Source organism: Syngnathus floridae, chromosome 17 (assembly GCF_059516105.1).
Source record: "Syngnathus floridae isolate MCC-2025c chromosome 17, RoL_Sflo_1.0, whole genome shotgun sequence".
In the NCBI taxonomy this organism is placed as follows: domain Eukaryota; kingdom Metazoa; phylum Chordata; class Actinopteri; order Syngnathiformes; family Syngnathidae; genus Syngnathus; species Syngnathus floridae.
This window is the reverse complement of record NC_142429.1, coordinates 5,037,955-5,058,747: the sequence shown is the minus strand read 5'-3', so window position 1 is coordinate 5,058,747 and position 20,793 is coordinate 5,037,955. Positions and strand designations below refer to the sequence as shown.

Here is a 20,793-nt window from a genome sequence, read left to right as displayed (position 1 = left end):
ACAAAAATAAATACAAATACATACATTGCTATGGAAACTCTCATCTTCATTTGATATAATTTTAATCGTGCACAATTTACACTTCCGGTAGCAAACAATGAAAACAACACAAGGCAAAGCAGGCATGTGGAATAACTAACAATATTTAACACTTGAAAGAAATACTACATGATACTATTCAAATGTAAAATAGAAATTGATGCTCCTAAAAAAAAAACTGTTGTCGAAGCTGAAAAAGTAATCTTACAGCAAAAGTATTGGTATCACTACTCTGCGTAGCACTACTAGCATAGCGAGCACTAGTTAAGACCAAGTGAACCAACTTTCATTAGATTATAGTTGCAAACATTTCTTCTGCTGTAACAAATCTACAACAGTGAGTGAAAGACAAAGGTTTGAAAGTTGTCATTAAATTGATTGGATTGTTAGTTGGGTCAGTTTGGCATGGACCTTCAGTTTGTGATAGGATTAACACGCTTAACTTGAGCCTCTGCCTGCCCCTCCACTTAATCAGCATCGTGTGTAAACACATTCAAACAGCTTAGTGTTAGCATGCTGCTAATTATTCACATCTCATTGCTTTGACACTCCAGACCTGGCTCTGAATGAAACTCCTCTACTCACTCGAACATAGTTTCTTCCTTGACACCCCAGCTACCACCAGATGGTGCTAAAGCGAGTCACTGAGGGTTTCCCCCAAAATCTGTGAATGCAAAACCGCATTTTAATGTTGTTCTTGATTTGTTTTGATCTCAAACTAGTTCTTGTGTGTTGCCACGCAACAAAAGGATAAATATAAAGTCTGCTCATTGCCATTAGTGTTTCTTCTCCTTCAGCTTGTCTTTAATCTTCTGAGGTTCGTCATACTGGATGAGACGCAAGATGTCTTTATTGTCCATCACGCCCTGGATGAACTCGCCCTCCGAGATTTTGTCTGGAAAAACAGGAAACGGCGTATGAATACAAAAAACATAAAGAGCACTTTTCTTGTTGATGAATTACCATTGTCCTTCTTCCCAAAGAAGCACCAGACCTTCTCTGCTCTCTTTTCCGGGGTGTTCTCGTCTTCGGCAAGGTTTTCTTGGTCATCAGTTGGGATCATGTTGAAGATGGACTGCGTGAAAGTCACATGTCAAGACTTGACCTAGATCTACAAGTAGGTTCATAATACGCAGATACTACACTGTCCATTTAAACCTCAGAAGTTTGTTTAGTTATTCTGCCAACAAGTTGTCAAGTGTCGGTTCATACCCTGACGATCTCCAGGATCTCGTTCTTGCTGATGGTCCCATTGCCATCCACGTCATAGAGTGCAAAAGCCCACTCCAGCTTCTGGCGGGTCTTCCCACCTGAGGTCAGGTGAAGCGCCACGATGTACTCCTTAAAATCCAGAGTACCATCTGCGTTGGTGTCAAAGCTACGGAAGACGTGGCGGGCGTAGGCGGTAGAGTCAGCATCCGGGAAGAAGCTAGCGTAGATGCCTTCAAACTGCTCCTTGCTGATCTTCCCGCCAGGACATTCCCGAAGAAAGGACTGATACCAGGTGCACAGCTCAGCTTCTGAATACTTGGTGTTGGATTTCAGCTCCTCCAGGAGTTCCTTGGACAACGTGCTGCTTTTGGTGTTCCCCATTCCCGTGTGTTCTTCTTCTTGGTTTGAGCTCACTCTGGTCTGCTTTTAGTCTAGCACAGCAGATTATGGTCATGGTAGCCTCAATCCAGACACGTCACCAGGCTACGGTACCTCTGTAAAGGGTGTTAGTGGAGGATTAGATCACAGTAGGTGCTAAACACCTGCTCGGCTTTGGAGGCTCTTTGCAGAAACAACAAACCGCTGCAGAACTAAAGAACCAAACCACCTCTTGATTTAGGAATATACATCAGGTTTCAGATTTCATTTCTGGGATTTCAATTTTATTTGGGACAGCACAATGGTAAATCACGGTCACTTGGTTGACGATAAGACAGTTCATCAAAGTAGGCGTATTTTTAAAAAAAAGGATAATTTCATCTTTGAAATTGTTTTTTTTGTACAATGTAATCCTTCTTGTTCATCCTGCCTACTTTCACCAAAACAGATTAATTTAATCTTTAGACGTCCAAATGCCATCATGTCCTTTTTACGTAATCACATTAGGCTTCGATTCTTTCATCGGAAATTCAAAGTCCAGTGACAGGTGGACGCCGCTTGCTGACAAATCTGTATTTTGATGAAAGCGGACATGACAGTCGGTTTAAGCACCTGTACTCGTTTCACCAAACTTCGGTCTAGTCATGTTGTCATAGAAACAGATCGATATTGAACAAATGATCAGTCTATGTAAAAATGCACGTCTGCGTTGATGATGTGGGTGTTTTCCATGTTTAGGTCGAAAGCCATTGGTTGATCTCGTGGCTGCTGGCAGGCAGTGTGTAAGAACCTCGCTGTGGATTAGAGTGTCAGATGCTGTAATCTGTCTTTTGTAAATATGATGAAAGGAAGTCAGGCAAATAATTTGCCATTTGTGACGGACGATACGGCGGGCGAGGGGAGGAGCGACGTCGAGGACAGGACGACGGCAAAGGAAGCTGGAAATCAGTGGCGGCTCATATTTCTTGATGGCCACAGAGCCTCCGCGCCAACGAGATTATGAAGATTTGACGCATCTGCCCGGGAGGTGAAAGACGGCGGCCGCGCGTTAAAAGCCGGGATTAGTCCCCCTGGTCGCTTTCGGCCTGGACCATGAGGCTGGAGCGCGGACGGCGAGCTTCTCTGGCGCTGACCCTCAACTTTGTGGCGTTCGCCTTCGCCCTGTCTGCCATCACCACCAGCTACTGGTGCGAGGGTACTCGCAAGGTAGCCAAGCCCTTCTGCACCGGGCCGCCCGTCAAGGTCAAGCAGTTCTTTTGCATCCGCTTCAACAGCTCCAACATCAACGACAGTCGGCTGGTGCAGTACATCTTTGAGACTGGGGAGGAGAAGTTCCTGCTCAAGAAGTTCCATACTGGGATCTTCTTTTCCTGTGAGCAGGCTGCTGACATGAATGGTAAGAAAGGCCAATCTGAGGGAGCCGGAGCATTTTCCGCACCGGAAACAAGCCAAAAGTCATCAGAGAGATGATAAGGAATTGTTTGTGATCTAAACTCTTGTCTCCTTCATCACTCTTTTGGCGTCCGGTCTGGATTCTGGATGTTAGCTTCATGCTAATGGTAATAGGTGAAGACTGCAGTCTGGTTTTCAAACATTGTTAGCATGATGTTAGGACTTGATACTTGATTATGACTTTAGGGCTATTTGCAACTTGTACTATGTTACTATGAGTTTAGGATTAGTAACTAGACTGACTTTTGGACAAGTCATTGGAGTATAACATTAGGACTAGTTGTTTTTAGGACTTTAGAGCTAATGACATTAGGACTAGTTACTAGACTACAACTTAAGGGCTACTCAGTAAACTATGACTTTACTACAAGTTGCTAGACTATAAGACTAGTTACTAGACTAGTTTTCAACTAGTTTTTGATTGATGTACTTTGAGGTTGCAAATGTGCTTAATGAATTCATTTGCTGGCCGGCGTAAGAATGCAGTTTGTGGTCAAGTGGAACAAGAAGGCGCCTCTAGTTAGTACACTACTGTTTTCATTCTTGTCTTATGATCACAGGCTTTGACTGTCGGGACTTCTCGGAGATCGCACCGGAACACGAACGAGGTCGGTATCCCCTCTTTTTTTTTTTTGGTTTAAGCTACATAATAGTACCACTGCACTCTTAAATAACTGTGTGGAGTGACCTTTTAACAAGCGCTGTGTGCGCTCAGGGGTGCTGTGGCTGTGCATTGTAGCCGAGACCTTGTACCTGATGCTGCTGTTTGCGGGCGGTGCCCTGATGACCTTGGAGCAGTGTCCTTGCTTCAGCGTCATGAACAAACTCAAACTGAGTGCCTTTGCCGCCTTGTGCACCGCACTGTCAGGTGAGGAACGGATGCTCCTTGGGGGAGGTAACAAAATCTGAGGCTCACTGAACACCAAGCAACACGACATCACTTTTGGGGCTCACAGGAGGAGTATGTCTTGAGGACTAGTTATTGAGTGACGTTCAGACTGGTTAATTATGACTTCCAGACTTGTTACTCGAGTATGACTTTTGGACTAGAAACTGGATGAAGACACCGGCTGACTTGCTGACTGAGGATTTGCTTGGTGGTTTGTGCAATAATCCGATTGGAGGCGGGCGGCTCTTTTTGGGATGTGACCAAGACCTGCCCAGAGGAGCGCCCCCACCCCCCACGCTGACCGCCCCCCCCCCTCCCTCCACTGCACTGTTGTTAGCAGTTAATCCTCGAGTAAAGCTGCTGTGAGGCAAACCACTGCATGAGAGGAAGGGCCAGCAAGGTTCCACTGGGAGACCGACACCACCGGACCACCCTGAAGCTCATTGGCACTCATTCCAACATTATTTTATTCTCTGGTGTGTTCTCTTAATTAGAGATGGCTTTGTTTGAAACTAAATATAATGTCATCGTCATATTTGAGATACAGTCAGCCATCCATCCATTTTCTTTACCGCTTAGTCTATCCCAGTTTTTGTTTGGATTAGTGACTAGTTGCCGGTCAACGACAAGACACATATCGGCGAACAACATATTGGTCACCAGCCATTTTAGCTGTATGAAAATCTGCTTTCAGGCCTTTGTGGGATGGTGGCCCACATGATGTTCACCACCATTTTCCAGCTGGCCGTGGCCATGGGTCCAGAAGACTGGAGGCCCAAAACCTGGGACTACAGCTGGTCTTATGTGTAAGACAACTCAAGTCTTTTTGCGTAGCTTCAGATTAACATATAATACCAAGCTAACATTAGCATCAGCTACAAATATGATCGGTAATGTTTACTGTAAAACGTCTATTGTTTTTTTTTTCACAGTCGCTTGTGTTTTCCAATCAGCTACGTCAGCCACTTGAGTCTCATCCAGGTGTTCCTCGTTGTCTCCTCAGTTGCTTGTATTTAAGTTTTCTAGTTGCGTTCTGACCTTGTCAGTCCATTTTGTATCGGTGGTTTCTGTCCAAGTTGAAATCTAGTCATGTTTTGCTTGTGTTTGTTTTGGAATAATGTGTGCCTTGTTATTTTGGACTTTGGTGAATTTATTTGGTTTGACAACCCAAATTATTTGCTTCATTATGGCTAACCTCTCTCTTCAGCCTAGCTTGGGGGTCGTTCGGCACCTGCATGGGCTCGGCGGTGACGGCGCTCAACCGCTACACCAAGACCATCATCGAATTCAAGTTCAAGCGGAGAAACATTGAGAAGAGTCTTCTCGTCAAGCAGAAGCTGCTGGACCTTGACCTCCCCGACCAGATGTGGTACCTGACGGCCGATGCTGAGGCGCCGCCAGAACTGCCGCTGGAACTGCCGCTCAATGGACACAAGCCGCCCACTGGGGACACGTACGCCTTGGAAGCAGACCACATGGTTGAGCCGCAAAATGAAGCCTACTGCTAGAGGCCCCAGTTGATTGTTGGATTGAAAAATCTAATACAGGGATATATTTGCGCGTGTGTGTATATCCTCGCGGAAATAATGTAACCCGCTCGGCTTTGAGACAACATGCGTCTCATCAAATCTTGCCCATGTGATCGCCTAAGAGGCAGCAGGCAGGAGGAAATGCTAGCGGTGTCTTTATGCTCAGCTGCAGATGTTGGGACTCAACATGTTTTTGAGGAGGCAACATGAAGATGACTTTCAGTTCACTCAATAGCTAAAATAAAGAAATAAATACAAAATAAAGCACATCACATTTATTAAAATAATACTCTATTAAAAATACTGCTCTGGGATTTTGTGGAAATCTACACAAGAGAAACTTTGTTCTACAATCAAGAAATAAATTAATTAAACAAAACAATTAACATTTGTACAATTACTCTTAAATTACTCTATTCACATAAAACTTGAATTTTATTACTCAGACCAAGAATACTTTACCACACCATCATCTGATTTGAATTTCATTATAATTGTGATGAGGGTGTTCCTCCATGTACTTCTTGATGTACCAGCAGGACACGCGAGCCTTCAGCTTCTCTTTCAGAACAAAGTCAATGGCGGCCTGTCAACAAAGATGCGTTACGTCATTCATCCCTTCATATTTCTCCATTATTTGAAACGGGAAACAGTTTGTCAGTGCTGTTGCGTGACCTTTGACAGCAGCGCAGCCACACCTTGACCCCTGCAAGACTCCGGGACAAAGGTGGACACGAGATCCACCTCATCTGGCGCTGTGAATCTGTAGATGAGTGTCGCACTCTCGTTGACTCCTGAGGTCAAAGTTTACATGTCAACAAAAGGGCCATAAACAAAATGCAATAACTTGTTTGAATGAAAGCTGCTTTCCATGCAAGCATTTTAATATAACCCGACATGGATTTATTCAGGAAAGTAAACATCAATTCATTCATGAAAATCCGAAATTTTGACGGATGAAGTCCTTGCCGAATTATTAAATAATACGACTAGATTATGTTTTATAAAATGTATTCATATGTGCCCCTCTGTATTTGTTTCACGCAAAGGCACATTAAATGACAGGATTCCAAACGACCGCTTGGTCGTGACCGACGCCGGGCTCGCGTACTCGACCTAACCGCTCAATGCAGCCTCGAAAGCGGCATCAGCACTTACCGGTTCCGCTGCACATGGAAGCGGTGAAGCGCTGGTTCTGTCGGTCGTGTTCCACCGTCAGTCCACCGCTGGAAGCCAGCCTGCGGGCTGTCACCCTTAGAGGTACGATTTCGGTGAGTGTGGATATAATTTTAAGCCACATTTTGTGGTCAAAAGTGGCCACCGGCTGGTGTCCTGTAAACGTCTATTTACATTTCGAGTCGCCGCTAGAGGGCGCCAAATGCCAGCGAACAGACACGGTAAAACATTGCCCTGTATCCACTTCTACTTTATTTACTCTGTAGTCTAAAACTAAGTCCATCCAGAGAGAAATTAACCTTTCAGTTAATATCACTCACATTAACACTAATAAGAAATCAAACGAAGCCACCATGTTTTGAGAATATGGGAGAAACATTTGCAAACTCCACACAGGAAAATTCAAATCCAGAACTTCAGAACTGTGAGGCAGACCTGCTAAGCACAAGAAAGCCTTTATAGAACGGCAAATGACTACATTTTGGTGTTGGTGGTGTCCTTCACTCCTGCTGCCATGACAGCAAAGAACAAGTTGGGGAAGAAGGAGCGAGCGTAGACTGCTGCTTTCGGCAGCGAGGGGGCCATCAGGACCTCCTTCCTCTTGTTGGACAAAGTCTTGGCCACCTCACTGGCTGCCTCACGTGGAGAAACGCCCAGTGGCTTCTTTGTGTACAAATCTGTGCAGAACAGCAAGACTGATAAAAACTGATCAAAACTCTGAGGGGTCGGGGGGGCTTACATGACCAGAAGAACTTGGCCACTGCATTCTTCTGCTTCCCAGACGACGCTTGTGAGCTGATGAAGGTGAAGTTGATGGTGCTGACGAAGACGCCTGACTCCTCCACCTCGGAACGAAGGCAGTCGAAGAATGCCTGGACCGCATGCTTGGAGGCGGCATCTGCCAGGCGTGATTAGATCGGGCGGATAAGATGGATATCAAGAAAGTGGAAACCTCAACGTCAACTCACAGGAGGTGCGGAAGGGCATGGCCAGTTTTGCCTGAATGCTGTTGACCAGCAGCAGGTGACCGCAGCGCCGGGACATCATGGAGGGCAGCACGCCTGGAACACACAAACCTCACAATCACATTTCTAAAATGTTTCTGTAAGATGTGTTTCCATGGATACCTTTAGCCAGTGTGACCGGGCCGAAGTAATTGTTGTCCATGAGTAGCTTGTCCACCTCCAGAGACAAAGTGTGTGCCGGAGCTTTGATCTTCATGCTGCTGTTGAGGATGAGCGCGTCCAGGCAGCCGTAGCATTCCAGGATCTCCGTTATAGCCTCGGGAAGCGATGTCGTGTCCCCAAAGTCCAGAAGCACCAATTTAGGATGGAATGTCTGCCGACCAACGTGGTGGTCAAATGTGTGACCTGACCACCAGAGAAGATAGAGAGAAAAAAAAACACCTAACCTGGGACTACCGAGGGAAATCGAATAAATGCTTTATGAAATGCTTTGAGCATTTATTCCATGTCATCGGTATAGTGCAAAAATAACCCCACCGCCTTCCACTCCTCACCGCGCTTGGGTCAGAGACTTTGAGTAAGTCATCCGACAGCTCCTGGAGTTTCTCCCAGTTTTTGCCACATAGAATCAACCTGGCGCCGTCCTTGTGGAAGATGCTGGCGCATTCTTTGGACCAACAAAAGAGGAATAAGTTGTAGTAGAAGACTCTTAACCTTCATCTTTCAATTTACCGTGTAAAACTAAGTCAAGTCCCGAGTGGGTTATTACCTTTCCCGAGTGCAGACAAAGCGTCGCTGAGCAGCACCACCTTGTTGCGCACAGGGCTTTGGGACAGCAGGCCTGAAACCAGAGAGTAGACGCGGAACAATCCGGCTACCAGCACCACCACCACGCACGGAAGCAGCAGGGCTGTGGCGTTCCACCCGGGCTCTATCCCCATCCTCTTCAGGAATGTCTTAAAAATAGAAAAAGTGCTGTTTTGAATTCATTAAACTATTCTGGGTGACAACTTGGAATGAAAGAATGATATGGAGCAGTGGTTCCCAGCCTTTATTTTAGCACAACCTGGATTTATAAAACTTATAAAAGATTCATTCTAATTCTGGTTAAACTGGTTAATTCTAGTGGAAGATTGTTGAATTGTTGTTGTTTTTTTATTATCACAGGCATAGATTGGGAATCACGTATTGATATGGAAGCTACACGCTAACTGTTAACTTCTGGCAATGAATCTTCTTCTGAGCTTGTCATGACATGGAAAGTGAAATCACGTCTCCACATCCTTTCCACAGGGATGTCATGTTTGTGATGATGGAGATTAGATGGCTGATGTTACCCAAAGTGCACACGTAACCAAATCTGCTGCATGGAAAAATTTTGACAATTTATTCAAAATAACATTTGTGCAAATAATATCCGTGTTTTAACACCACAAACATAAGGCAGGGCTAACAATGGCCAATCTTAGCATTTTAGCACTGGTTTAGAAAAGCAGATTTTTTTTGGGTGTGCAGATTGGGTAGCTACATAGGTGAAGCACTCCAGAGCTTTCCTACCCAATCTTCGTCCACCTCTGTTACATTGGCATCCATTTTCCCCTAATAAGTTATATTCTGACAGGGCTGGAAAACAAAAAAATACACCAAGAAAAAATCCAACCACCTTTTGACCTTTTAAGCATCAAGTGTCCTTGAAACAAAAAGTCACTTATAGTAGAAGAAACAGATCAGCTGTTTGGAAGCTAGAACCGGAAGCGCATCAACTCGACTTTCATCCAAAGAGAACAAAAAACGATGGCTCACCTTGCGTGTGAGTGCGTGAGCGTGGAAACCCGGCCGGCGCGCTCACTTGAGCTCCTCCGTGACGATCTGCAATCTGCTCGCCCGCTGCAAACCTCCCGACGCTGTTGTTGCCTTGCTCTTTTAATAGCAGCACAGCAGCTGACGCTTTATTTCCAGACGTGTTATGTTCAGGGACCAGTCAGCGTCTCCACAGTGGCTGCTCAATCATTTTCAACACACAATTCACCGATATTTGGTGTTTTACCCAGTCCTAAGCAATCTGAACAACATGAAATTATTTATCTGGTACGTGTCTTAAAATAATTTTTCCTCCGCGATGTAGTTTTGGTTTTTATGTGCTGCCACGTCCATCTCGTTTGTTATCACGCACAAATACAGTAATCCCTCGTTTATCACGGATAATTGGTTCCAAAAACCACCCGCGATAAGTGAAATCTGCGAAGTACGGTCACCAACAAGAAATACTGGGCAGGCTAACGACTGAGCAGAAAGAGGCTAATTTGCAATAGTGCTAACACGCGAAAACGAAAATCTAATGTAAACGAACATTTGGAGCAATACTACATTGTCCTAAAGGTTATACACGTTTCCTCAATTTAGAAGTTTCATTTTGACTTTTAAATGTTTTTTTAATTTGGAAAAAAACCCGCGATGTAGTGAAGCCGCGATAAACGAAACGTGAAGTAGCGAGGGATCATTGTATAATCAAGCAAATCTGTCTTTAGCTTGGTTGCGTTGAATAGCTTTTATTTTGAAGTCGTGAACCCGAAGTCAGTCCCCTGTGATTACCTGGAGGAGAGCTGATGGATGTGGAAGAGTTGATGTATTTGCTGCGCCCCCCCCCTCCTTCTCCTCCGACCAGCCCCGCGAGCCAAACACCTGATGGCGTGGTGAAATGTCGGACTTTGAAGAATTCGAGAAGCAGCGGGAACCATCAAGGTAAACGGGGAAAAAAACATTAGTGTGTTGGCGGTTTCATTTTTAAGTACTGGTGGGGTTAAACTTTCATCTCCTAGAATAAATGTTTTCATTCAACCTTATGTTGAATTAATTAATTAGGCTAATTCAGAACAGACGCTATCTCAAGATTTAGGCTAACGTTATTCTCTTAAATATTCTTTAATATTCCAAAGAATGGTTTAGGTGGAAAATGGATGAGTCAAAGTAGTCAAGCGAAAGTGAATGCTGTCAACGAGGCTACAGCGTTTATTGAACAATACAGGTATTAAAGATCGGCCTCCAATAAATACACTTTCCTAAATGACGAGAAGTACAAAGGACTATCAAGGCCACTTGTTATTTAAAGATTCAAATCAAATTTTATCCCAAAAAGTTTGAAACATTATGAGAATGTGTTTTTAAAGCGCAAGATTCAAATTTAATTCTATCTGAAAAAAAAAAAAAGGGTGGCCCTGATACTCCTTTGAAATTCACATTTTTTTAGTTGCTCTAAATGCACATAAAACTTTTCTCTAGCATCTTCGAAACAACGAAAAAAGAAATTTGTTCCCACGGGCACCATTGTTTTTGCCGCAACTCTGAGATGAACTTTCTGTATTTGTCCGTTCAATCATGTCCGGACTGGTCGGACTCATCTTGCCCCAGCTCGGTTGCCGGATTAGTGTGAAGACTTGAGTGAAAACGCGCACTGGCCGCCAGAACCTCTCTTGGGGCGGCCTGGCATTGTTTGCTCTTACGTCACACCAAGAAAAAAAAAAAAATCCCAAAGAGACGTCAGCAGCTGCCACAAAACAAAGAGAAACAACCCAAGTGGCTCCAGAGACATCTGGTGCTTTATTGTCCGCCGGCTCCAAACCAAACCCCCCCACTCCCCCGGGGGCCGGGACCTGGCTGCTGCAATTTCTGCTGAATAAGTGTTATCAGAGGAAGGACAGACATGCTGTCTGTCTCTCAGCATGCTTCACCTTGCCCTAATCAACTGACAACCAACGGAAAACAAAAAGGCGAGTTCACCCTGGAAAGAAAAATCGTATGCAGCAATTAGTTAAAACCGAGGTAGCTAATATAAAAATACACTCTAGATGGCGTCTTACTAAATAATTCCACAATGTCAACTATTGATTGAGAGCAACCAAAAACAAAGCGACGCAGTCGCTCAGAACATCCATGAACGTTGGTCCTCAAAATTTGGTGTTTTTTAATTATTATTTGGCTGGAAACTTTTTAAGGTGTGACCCTGTAAACTCAGAGCGAGATATTTCCGATGCTTAATGTTGCTGGTGGTCAAATCCCAAAATGTTTTTGGTAGTTTGGAGGTGGGACCCTGTAAGCTCAGAGTGAGACATTTCCAACCTCCCAGTGGTTTCAAGGCAACTTTTTGTGGTTTTGATAGCCTTGGTCCTTGGATTTTGAACTGGGCTACCGAGGATTCTGATGAAAAGCACTTTTGTAGTATAAAAAAAAGTCAATAAATTACAACAATCATGATGCAAGGGTCAGGTGAAGTTTTTGTGGTCCAGTCAGTAGTTGCGGATGCTGAAGAATCCCACGCTGGTGGGCGACTCCTTCACCGTGACGGTGACCAGGTTGGCGGTGACGTCCGTGACAAACACGTGTTCTATCAGACTGCGGGTGGGTTTCCAGTCTTGGTTGTGGACCGTCGCCAGGCGCTCCCGGCCGGCATCCGACGAGTCTCGGTCGGAGTCGGAGCTGCTCTCGTCCTCGCCCGTGCTCATCTTGCCGTCTTTGGAAGCCGCTCTTTCCAGGTGGTTCTCCGATTTATGGAGCTCATTTTTGTCCAGCTTCCCCCTGTAGGTCTGGATCTCCGTCAAGTCAGTCTTGCGGGTTCCTCCCGGGGAAGCGGGACTCTGCGGGGTTTTGTACTCCGGGTTTTGGTTGCTTTTGCGGGCAGGGTGTGGGCTGTTTCTCAAAGCGGAACCTGGGCCAGAACCTGGTGATTTGTTGCCTTGCGTGACTTTGTTGAGAAGGTTGAGAGGCTGATTGGTGGTGGTGATGTTCTTTGCTGCTTGGGCCGCCATGGCTTTGGCATTGCTAATTCTCTGGAGCACGTGAGCCTTTTGGAGACTGGGGGAGTTGGTGCTACGCTGGGGTGATCCCGGTACGTGATGTTTGGACGCGTTCAAAGTGAAGGACTCCACCCCTCTGGGTTTGAACGGATCCAGCCTAGGGGTGGGCATTTTCCCTTCTGTGACGCTCCTGCCCGGGCTGGATTTCATCAGCGGGACGGGAGAAGGTGGGATCGATCTGCCGGAACCGGGTGAGCTCAAGGAGTTTCTGGAGGTCCCCCCGTGGACCGGGGAACCCCGGTTGAAGCCCATGAAGGCGAAGCTGGCCAGGTGAACCGGCTTCTTGATGGCGCCAGGAAGCTCGGAATCCTTCTTGAGGCTTTTCCGAAAGCCTTTGCTCAGAGATTTGCGACCGCGTTTTTTGGGCGGTTCCTGCTTGGCCACCACGATTTGCGCTTTCTTCTGGGGGACGGGATTGGGGTGGAGCTCTCGGGTCGGGATGCCGGCGTGCGCTCGCCGTTCTTCGTCCTCGTCGTCCGAGGAGGAGGAGGATGAGGAGGAGCATGAAGACGAGGAATCGGACGATGAGGATGAGGAACCCGAGGAAGAGCTGTTGGACTTTCCAGCCTCCAGAACATTCTTCTGAGAAACAGCATAACATTTCAAATGTGGCTCAACACCACCAAGAAAAGTCATTTATGTTGAACCTACGGGAATTTTTCGCGGTCGTCCTCTCGGCCTTTTACCGCGATTCCGTATGAGAAGCTCCTTCTCTTGTTCCCTGCGATACACAAATGTCAACATCTAACCATCATCCAGACTTTCCACAAACCAAAGAAACTCACTTTTTGTTGAAGGCCGCCAGAAGTCTGGGATCAAGAATGTTCTCTTGGGGCTCCCAGCTGTTGTGTCTGCAACAAACACCAGGTAATGTCGGATTTAAACAGCTCTGTGTGAAAAATTTAATCCATCCAATAAAATTTAGGAAAACATGATGAGGATTGACTAAGAGCGGTTGGGTTACTCTGAGGAACTTCGCAAAACAGGATAAAAGAAAAAAAACGTTTCTGTTTATCAAACCAGAATAAATAACAATAAAGACAAGCCTCTTTGACACCGCCGGAACTTTCCACCATTTCCTCTTGTTGTTGTGTGTGAAAGGCTCCAATGCAGAATTGGGGGGTGGGGTGGGTTGAAGGTGGCTTGTGAGATTCTCAAGTCAACTTCAACACCCCCGATCACGCATCGCTACCTTACACACAGCACAGTGAGCAGATGGAGGAAAACCTGCCTTGGAAGGCTCGTGTCAAAGTGGCTGAAATGCAAAAAAACAAAAAAAACAAATCTGAGTCAGGTAGGTTTGTTTTTTAAAGCCAGCGGTCATTTTGCAAAGTTGAATCCATCCTATTGTGACTTTTTTAAGTTGCCAGAAAATGGATGTGGCACACAAACAAGTACAACATGTGGTAGAAGCCTGTTGAAGAAAGAGAAAAAGACCCTCAGACCAGCAGTCAGCCCACCCCCCACCCTTTCCACACACACACGCACACACACAAAGGACGTGTGGGCCTAACAGAAGGCAGGCAGGCAGGCAGCAGTTTGCACCCAAAAAAGGCGGAGAGCAACGCAAATGGCCAAAAAAAAAACATGAGAAATAAAAATCCCAATAGTTGTAATTGTTTAAATTCAAAAGCCATGTGGAAAAAATACCTTGTGTGTTATAAAAAAAAATGTAAGAAAACAAACAGAATTTTTCAGTGTGTTATTGAAGTAGAATAAAACGAGGAGCTTGATTAAAGTCAAAATGTAATTTCTTTTTAAATGCAAACTTAGTTTATACATACAAAAAAAAAATACTTTTCCGTGATAGCTGTTATGGTAAAAAATTACATTACACTGGTTTTATTACACAGTAATAACGGTTAAAAATGTGATGTGGAATGAAACAAGTAACTAGATTCAAGGCGATTTTACAGTAGCGTGATTAATTGTATGACATGATTAATATGGCTACTGGAGAAAGATATCTTTTTTCCAAGTAGAAGTCAAGTTTGTCTTATTTTATTCCACTTAGTAACGTTTTAATTTGGGAGAAGAGGAGTACAACTTTTTTAGGAATTGATGGCATTTTTGTTATTTTTTAAGTTTGCCGTTAATTCCATTAACGTAGGTAGTTTATTACACTTTACATTTATAAACATCAGCGTGTTTAACCAAAGTGGAACAAAACATCCACTGTACAGTAGCTTGTTCAACCTGATGAATTAAATGTAAACACGCACTTTATAGTTCATGAGGATTAAAAAAAAAGACAAAAATTATAGTATAAAATAACACAATTGCTTCACTTTTAATACCCCCCGTGCGTGTTTTAAACGGAATTAAACAAGAATATTGAGTAAAGGCAAACCTGATGATTGACAGGCGAACAAAAGACGCAAGTGGGCAAAAAGCAGAACTAGCATCCAAGACAAAAAACGCACGAGTGTCCCAATTACAAGTGTTTGATAAAGGGGAAAAAATGGCCGAAATGTGAAGGTTTTTGTTTTCCTGTCCATTGTTTTGGGTCTTCCTGACTTACTTGGACGACCACCCTCGCCACTTGACCAGAAACTCCAACTTTCCCTGCACACAAAGAAGTGCCAGGAGATTCTGAGCGTGGAGCCCAAGTGAAGGCAAAATCAACAGAATTCGATTTTAGGAAGCCTTTGCGCCTTGGCTAACCTTTCGCAGTCTTTTGTTGAGGATGCATTCGGCGTCGAAAACCTGCTCGCCGACGGCGCTCAGCTCCTCCATGATGGACCCGCACGAGCACAATAACAATCCCCGCAAAAGCAACACTACCGAGTCCGACGCAGGAAATAAAACGCCCAACCACAGGAAATTGCTATGGCGCACTTCACAATAAAACCTTTTCCTGACGTAGCATGAACTGGCTTTCACGTTACAAAAAGATCTACAGGACTTTCTCAGAAAATTAGAATATTGTGATAAAGTTCTTTATTTTCTGTAATGCAATTAAAAAAACAAAAATTTCATTTTGCTGAGGTGTTATGGATGCCCAGGATGCTTCAATAGTGGCCTTTAGCTCATTTGCATTGTTGAGTCTGGTGTCTTTCAGCTTCTTCTTCACAATACCCCACAAACTCTCTATGGGGTTCAGGTCAGGAGAATTAGCAGGCCAATCAAGGACAATAATGCCATAACCAGTACACCATTTACTGGTGGTTTTAGCACTGTGGGCAGGTGCCAGATCATGCTGGAAAATGAAAATCATCTTCTCCATAGAGCTCTTCAGCAGACGGAAGCATGTAGTGCCTTAAAATCTGCATTTACTCTGGACTTGATGAAACACAGTGGACCAACACCAGCAGCTGACATGGCTCCCCAAACCATCGCTGACTCTGGGAACTTCACACTGGATTTCAACCAACTTGGACTTTGCTCCTCTCCAGCCTTTCTCCAGACTCTGGCGCCTTGACTTCCAAATGAAATTCAAAACTTGCTTTCGTCTGAAAAGAGGACTTTGGACCACTCTGCAACTCTCCAGTGTTTCTTTTCCATAGCCCAAGTCAGATGCTTCTTCCGTTGTCTTGAGTTCCAAAGTGGCTTGACCATGGAAATACGGCTATTGTAGCCCATTTCCCGGACACGTCTGTGAACAGTAGCTTTTGATACCTGGCCTCCAGCTTCAGTCCACTGTCTTTAAAGCTCCCCCAAATTCTGGAAGCGACTCTTCTTCACAATGCTGTTAAGGGTGTGGTCATCTCTATTGGTTGTGCAATGTTTCCTGCCACATTTCCCCATTCCAACAGACTTTTTGTGGATGCGCTTTGAAACTGCACTCTGTGAACAGCTTGCTCTTTGAGAAATTTCTTTTTGTGTCTTACCCTCCTGATGGAGGGTGTCAATGATAGTCCTCTGCACAGCAGTCAGATCAGCAGTCTTGCCCATGCCTGTGATTTAGTTTACTGAACCAAGCTGAGTGTTTTTCAAGGCTCAGGAAACCCTTGCAGGTGTTCCGAGTTAATTGGACGATTCAAGTGACTAGTTGAATACCTTACCAGTATACTTTTTCATGATATTTTAATATTTTGAGATAGGATATTCTTAAGCTGTATGCAATAATCAGCAATATTAAAATAATAAAAGGCTTTTAATAGTTCAGTTGATTTGTAATGAATCCAGAATGTACGACATTTTTGTTTTTTAATTGCATTACAAAAAATAAAGAACTCTATCACAATATTCTAATTTTCTGAGACAGTCCTGTATATTATGTCACATTTTACAGGTTATTGCAAACTGTACATATTATATAATTGCACAATATAAACACCGTTCACAAATATTTTTTTGTCATCAATTAAATTTCTTTTTGCACTTCAGTTAAAATTTATACCCACATTTAAAAGCATTTTGGAACCCTAACTCTTAAAACCCCACCGATCTCTTTAAACCCTACTTTGAATTCCTCAACCTTGCTTTAAATCATACTTTTAAACCAAACCTATTTTGTTGAAACCCTAACCTTAACCTCGAAAACCTAGACCTCATTTGAAACCCAGCTTTCAAACCTTACCTTTTCTAGAAACTATTTGGCTTGAAATTCCTGACACTTGCTTGAAACCCCAAATTTCAAATAATTGGCATTCTCATTTATTTTGAAAATGTCCACCGGAAGCACCACGCTATTACTTTAGCTTGCTGCTAGCAGATGGCTCGAGAGGCGGGCGAACTGAAGCAGCCAGCCTGCAGCCACCATCCTCGCGAGCAAGTGAGAGTGGAGCAACAAAAAGTTTCTCGTTCCGTTTAACACAATTTATTAAATTACTCATTCGTTCAGCACATATATACACTCCCACTTATACAACAAAACCCTCAATTGATGACGTTTTTTCTCAAAATGAAGTTTGTTGAGTCATTTCTGCAGGATTGGTCAGTTCTTCAGATCTGAAACAAATAAAAAGTCATTGACTCATTTTCTACAACTTTTAAAAATAAAACAAACCATTGACCTTAATATTTTCCTCCGCACCTTTTGCGTCGTTTGTCAATGAACATTCTGTGTGCCACAACCGAGACAAAAACGATCAGAAGAAATCCAGCCATCGCAGCCAAACCGGTGAACGCCTTCCCAACCATGTTTACACGTTTGCCACCTTCTAAAAAAAAAAAAAAAAAAAACAGATAACGAGTAAAAATGAAATAATAAACAGTTCTGCAATTGTTTTATTGTTTCAATAAATTTTATATAATAGGTTTGAAACTATAACCACATCTTGAAACCTTATTCAGAAATCCCAACCCTTGTTTGAAATCGTTACCCTCGCCTTTAAAATACTAATTGAAACCCCAACTTGTGCTTAAAACCCTTGAAGCGCAATGCAAAGCAACCCGGGTGTGTAGCGATGGCGGTGGTTGGCCTCTGACCTATGTCCGGGCCGGTGTGGTTGAGCAGCATTTCCTTGGTGGCATCCAGGTGGCCGTCGTTGACCTCAGGTCGGATGCCCAAAATATGGCACATGAGCGGGTAGATGTGGACTGTCTCGAAGGGGCCCACTTTCAGGCCCTTGCGGAATGCTGGCCCCGCCGCCCTGAAGAAAGCCTTCATGTCCATCTCGTGGTTGTCGAAGCCGTGCTCGCCCTTGTTGAACTGCACCGGGAAGTACTGAGCGCCCAAACACGTTGTAAACATCAATGTGTGAAATGATACAACCAAAGAAGACGCTCTCCATCTCGCTAAATTTCACAAACAGTGGCACCCAGGGACAGTGTTTATGTAGTGCTCATTCCTTGCCAGCAGAGGAAGCTACTGGATAAGTCAACACGTGCAGACTAAGCACTCACATTTTCAAAACATAAACGGTTGAAACTCGACTTTAGGTTTGCCTCAAATCTTTGTTGATCTCATCACATCTTATCGGAGCTGTTTCGCTATCTGTGCCCGGTGTGTACAAGTATCGCAAAGTACATCTGTGAGTGGCCGTAAAATGATGTTGATGCTCATGTGGAAGATGTTTGTGATATTTTTGTACGCACCCCATTGATGACATAACCCGCATCGGCCAGCAGAATGATAGGGAGGATTCTGTCGTTGTTGGTGAAATGGAGCCGTTCGGGCATCTCCTCCTTCTTGTAGACGTGGAGGTGTGGGTGCGCCCCCTTCAGGGCCTGGTACACCTTCTCCAGCTTACCCGGCTTGGGCAGCAGCATCCCCGAAGGCCCAAAGTCCACCAGGTGGAAGGACACATCCCGGAAGGAGAAGCCCGGAATCTTGGAAAGCGTGATTTCCTCCACCAGTCCGTTCCGGTACACGGTGGTCATTCCGTGGTCGGAGGTGATGATGATGTTCAATACGTGGCCCAGTCCGTGGTTCTCCGCCGATTGCCGGATGTAGCCCACGGTCCGATCCACCTGCCGGACCATGTCCCGTCGCTGAGGCGAGTCCGGGCCGTAGCGGTGACCGGTGCCGTCCGGCTCGCCAAAGTACAGCGACACAAAGTCCAGATCTTGGTCACGGAACCAGCCCATCACCTTGTCGGCATTCTGGCGCCAAGCCGTCTCGTTCTTGTAGTTGTAGAGGAGTGGTTCGACCTCGCGCACCATAGCCGTCTGGCCCCGGTAGCTGGACGCCGTGCCGGGGAAGTGAAGAGAGCCCGACTTGAGGCCCTGCCAAAGCACGGAGACAAGTTTGGACACGCGAAGCCACAGCAGAAGCTTTCCAGCTGCGTCCCAGCTCTGGTCTTGCCAAAACAATTTAGCGGACAAAACCGACCTGGTTCTGCGCCGTGATCCAGATGGGCAGCGTGCCGTTGTCCCACCACTCGTTGACAAACTGCGTCTGGTAGTACGGCTTCTTCTCCGTGCTGCTGGTGTTGAACCACATGTTGTGGATCACACCGTGGTTCTCGATGTAGCGACCTGGCCGCCGGGAAAATCACAGATCAGAGTTTCATGGTGGCCTAAGTGTTTGGTTGAGCAGCGGCTTACCGGTGAGGAGCGTGAAGTGCGTCGGACTGGTGATGGTGAGATACGGCGGCGTCACGTATTCGGCCTTGATGCCGTCGCGGGCCATGCGGTCCAAGTTTGGCGTGTCCACGTCGCGGTCATAATCCCAGCGGAATCCGTCGAAGGACACCAGCAGGACCTTCTGCCTGGGGGGTCCGGCTGGGGCCCCCAGGCTACACGAGGCCCCCCACAGGAACCACACGGCGGCTGTCCACAGCATACTTCCGAAAGTTTGCGCTGTTGCGGCTCGGGCCGACTTTTGCAAAGTGTCAGACCTTCTGTTTGCGGACAAAGTTTGTGGTTTTATCTTATCAGTAGCCTTTATCGCAATTTTTATGCTGAGGTTCATGGCCTCTTGAGTCCCGCTCGTTGAAGGCCGCTAATCTCCACTGACGTGCGCAGTTTTTATCTTGTAGCTTGAAACCCTAAACAATACTTTGAAACTTAAGACTTCTTTGAAACCTCACTCAAATCCCCACTTTGAAAGTGTTTTGAAACTTGCATCCTGAAAGTCTTAATTTGAAAGCCTTCACGCTTTCATGACAAAACCAGCTCCACGTGGAGCCCTATCCTGACTTGAAACCATACTATTCACCTTGAGTGGCCAAACACGATTCATCTGGCTATCCCGACAGGCCAGCGGGAAGTCGCTGCGAGAACCTAATATCGGAATTAATTTCAATAAGTCTAATGTGTACCTTGTCCCGGGGTTCTTGTTAAAAGATCATTTGCCAGGATGGGACGATGGGCATGAGAGATAAAAAAAAAAAAAGGAAAAAAACCTGAAGGGGCGTGTGAAGGGGCCGCGACATGATCCATCATCTCATGGCGATGTGATGTTATGAGCTGTTGAAAAAGTGTCCTTTTATTGTGCGCGTCCTTGGCTGCGCTTCAAGGGAATTGTCTAATCTTTATGGAGATAAGGGCAAACATTCATCAGCTTTCATTTGCCTCATTCATATTCATCCCGGCGCGCTCGTATGAACGCTCGCTTACCAACTCGCCTCGGACGCACGCACTCAGCAAGACTCCCTTTTTTTTTTTTTTTTTTCCTCGAGGGTGGACTGCTGACTCTCACTTCTCCGCCTTGAGAACTTCAAGTGCTCAACTGGAGTGGCCAGAGTAAACTTGATCTGAACTCGCAGAAAGCACCCGCCTGGGGTTTGCCTCAAGCGCCCCCTGCTGGTTGCCTGTGAGAACATTTGAAAAAAAACAGAGAATCAGCAAGTCCATCATCAAACTTTTGTTTCAAAACTTTTGTGGCTCATTAGCAAATTAGAAAATGATGTTGCCCGCTTTTTGGCGCGCCCTCCTTTTAATAATGAGTCCAAACTAACTATTGATGGCGGCTT

At 45.2% G+C, this 20,793-nt stretch overlaps 6 protein-coding genes across 7 annotated transcripts; 1 reads left to right on the top strand and 5 right to left on the bottom strand.

Moving 5' to 3' along the window:
- Positions 1–45: 45 nt before the first annotated feature.
- rcvrna (recoverin a) lies at positions 46–1,704 on the bottom strand. Its single transcript, XM_088358243.1, has 3 exons — positions 1,252–1,704; positions 1,003–1,114; positions 46–934 (listed from the first exon to the last, which is right to left on the bottom strand). The coding sequence occupies exons 1-3, from the start codon at positions 1,630–1,632 to the stop codon at positions 816–818; spliced, it is 612 nt and encodes a 203-aa protein (XP_088214369.1). The 5' UTR covers positions 1,633–1,704; the 3' UTR covers positions 46–815.
- Positions 1,705–2,283: 579 nt separating this feature from the next.
- On the top strand, positions 2,284–5,909 carry LOC148383794 (germ cell-specific gene 1-like protein). The gene is made up of 5 exons (XM_088358242.1): positions 2,284–3,025; positions 3,642–3,689; positions 3,797–3,949; positions 4,665–4,776; positions 5,178–5,909. Exons 1-5 carry the CDS (start codon positions 2,722–2,724, stop codon positions 5,476–5,478), a joined length of 918 nt encoding a protein of 305 aa, XP_088214368.1. The 5' UTR covers positions 2,284–2,721; the 3' UTR covers positions 5,479–5,909.
- On the bottom strand, positions 5,760–6,888 carry LOC148383793 (protein NATD1-like). The gene is made up of 3 exons (XM_088358244.1): positions 6,658–6,888; positions 6,175–6,293; positions 5,760–6,085 (listed from the first exon to the last, which is right to left on the bottom strand). Exons 1-3 carry the CDS (start codon positions 6,797–6,799, stop codon positions 5,969–5,971), a joined length of 378 nt encoding a protein of 125 aa, XP_088214370.1. The 5' UTR covers positions 6,800–6,888; the 3' UTR covers positions 5,760–5,968.
- Positions 6,889–7,114: 226 nt separating this feature from the next.
- Positions 7,115–10,374, bottom strand: LOC148383792 (dehydrogenase/reductase SDR family member 7C-B-like). Its single transcript, XM_088358240.1, has 9 exons — positions 10,233–10,374; positions 9,444–9,639; positions 9,198–9,263; positions 8,410–8,596; positions 8,195–8,307; positions 7,803–8,013; positions 7,644–7,736; positions 7,415–7,573; positions 7,115–7,352 (listed from the first exon to the last, which is right to left on the bottom strand). The coding sequence occupies exons 3-9, from the start codon at positions 9,231–9,233 to the stop codon at positions 7,150–7,152; spliced, it is 1,002 nt and encodes a 333-aa protein (XP_088214366.1). The 5' UTR covers positions 9,234–9,263; positions 9,444–9,639; positions 10,233–10,374; the 3' UTR covers positions 7,115–7,149.
- Positions 10,375–11,214: 840 nt separating this feature from the next.
- On the bottom strand, positions 11,215–15,291 carry cbx2 (chromobox homolog 2 (Drosophila Pc class)). Of its 2 annotated transcripts, none has more exons than XM_088358692.1 (5): positions 15,155–15,291; positions 15,012–15,055; positions 13,276–13,341; positions 13,142–13,211; positions 11,215–13,072 (listed from the first exon to the last, which is right to left on the bottom strand). In XM_088358692.1, exons 1-5 carry the CDS (start codon positions 15,224–15,226, stop codon positions 11,924–11,926), a joined length of 1,401 nt encoding a protein of 466 aa, XP_088214818.1. In that variant the 5' UTR covers positions 15,227–15,291; the 3' UTR covers positions 11,215–11,923. The 2 variants fall into 2 exon arrangements, with proteins under 2 accessions (XP_088214818.1, XP_088214819.1); XM_088358693.1 differs by having other exon boundaries at positions 11,215–13,069.
- Positions 15,292–17,244: 1,953 nt separating this feature from the next.
- On the bottom strand, positions 17,245–20,204 carry LOC148383790 (ectonucleotide pyrophosphatase/phosphodiesterase family member 7-like). The gene is made up of 6 exons (XM_088357940.1): positions 19,424–20,204; positions 19,209–19,354; positions 18,473–19,102; positions 17,864–18,101; positions 17,469–17,595; positions 17,245–17,383 (listed from the first exon to the last, which is right to left on the bottom strand). Exons 1-6 carry the CDS (start codon positions 19,788–19,790, stop codon positions 17,332–17,334), a joined length of 1,560 nt encoding a protein of 519 aa, XP_088214066.1. The 5' UTR covers positions 19,791–20,204; the 3' UTR covers positions 17,245–17,331.
- Positions 20,205–20,793: the final 589 nt, after the last annotated feature.

Coding starts and splice junctions, on each gene's coding strand:
- LOC148383790 (XM_088357940.1), bottom strand. CDS start 19,790: ATGAACCTCAGCATAAAAATTGCGATAAAGGCTACTGATAAGATAAAA. Junction 19,103..19,208: donor GGATCACGGCGCAGAACCAG/GTCGGTTTTGTC, acceptor GTGCTTTGGCAG/GGCCTCAAGTCGGGCTCTCT. Junction 17,384..17,468: donor ATTGACAAACGACGCAAAAG/GTGCGGAGGAAA, acceptor TATTTGTTTCAG/ATCTGAAGAACTGACCAATC.
- cbx2 (XM_088358692.1), bottom strand. CDS start 15,226: ATGGAGGAGCTGAGCGCCGTCGGCGAGCAGGTTTTCGACGCCGAATGC. Junction 15,056..15,154: donor TCAACAAAAGACTGCGAAAG/GTTAGCCAAGGC, acceptor CTTTGTGTGCAG/GGAAAGTTGGAGTTTCTGGT. Junction 13,073..13,141: donor GACGACCGCGAAAAATTCCC/GTAGGTTCAACA, acceptor GCTGTTTCTCAG/AAGAATGTTCTGGAGGCTGG.
- LOC148383794 (XM_088358242.1), top strand. CDS start 2,722: ATGAGGCTGGAGCGCGGACGGCGAGCTTCTCTGGCGCTGACCCTCAAC. Junction 3,950..4,664: donor CTTGTGCACCGCACTGTCAG/GTGAGGAACGGA, acceptor ATCTGCTTTCAG/GCCTTTGTGGGATGGTGGCC. Junction 4,777..5,177: donor GACTACAGCTGGTCTTATGT/GTAAGACAACTC, acceptor CTCTCTCTTCAG/CCTAGCTTGGGGGTCGTTCG.
- LOC148383793 (XM_088358244.1), bottom strand. CDS start 6,799: ATGTGGCTTAAAATTATATCCACACTCACCGAAATCGTACCTCTAAGG. Junction 6,294..6,657: donor TTCCATGTGCAGCGGAACCG/GTAAGTGCTGAT, acceptor CTTTGACCTCAG/GAGTCAACGAGAGTGCGACA. Junction 6,086..6,174: donor TGGCTGCGCTGCTGTCAAAG/GTCACGCAACAG, acceptor CTTTGTTGACAG/GCCGCCATTGACTTTGTTCT.
- LOC148383792 (XM_088358240.1), bottom strand. CDS start 9,233: ATGGATGCCAATGTAACAGAGGTGGACGAAGATTGG. Junction 8,597..9,197: donor CAGAGGTGGACGAAGATTGG/GTAGGAAAGCTC, acceptor TCTATTTTTAAG/ACATTCCTGAAGAGGATGGG. Junction 7,574..7,643: donor CATGCCCTTCCGCACCTCCT/GTGAGTTGACGT, acceptor CACGCCTGGCAG/ATGCCGCCTCCAAGCATGCG.
- rcvrna (XM_088358243.1), bottom strand. CDS start 1,632: ATGGGGAACACCAAAAGCAGCACGTTGTCCAAGGAACTCCTGGAGGAG. Junction 1,115..1,251: donor AGATCCTGGAGATCGTCAGG/GTATGAACCGAC, acceptor ACTTTCACGCAG/TCCATCTTCAACATGATCCC. Junction 935..1,002: donor CTTTGGGAAGAAGGACAATG/GTAATTCATCAA, acceptor CTGTTTTTCCAG/ACAAAATCTCGGAGGGCGAG.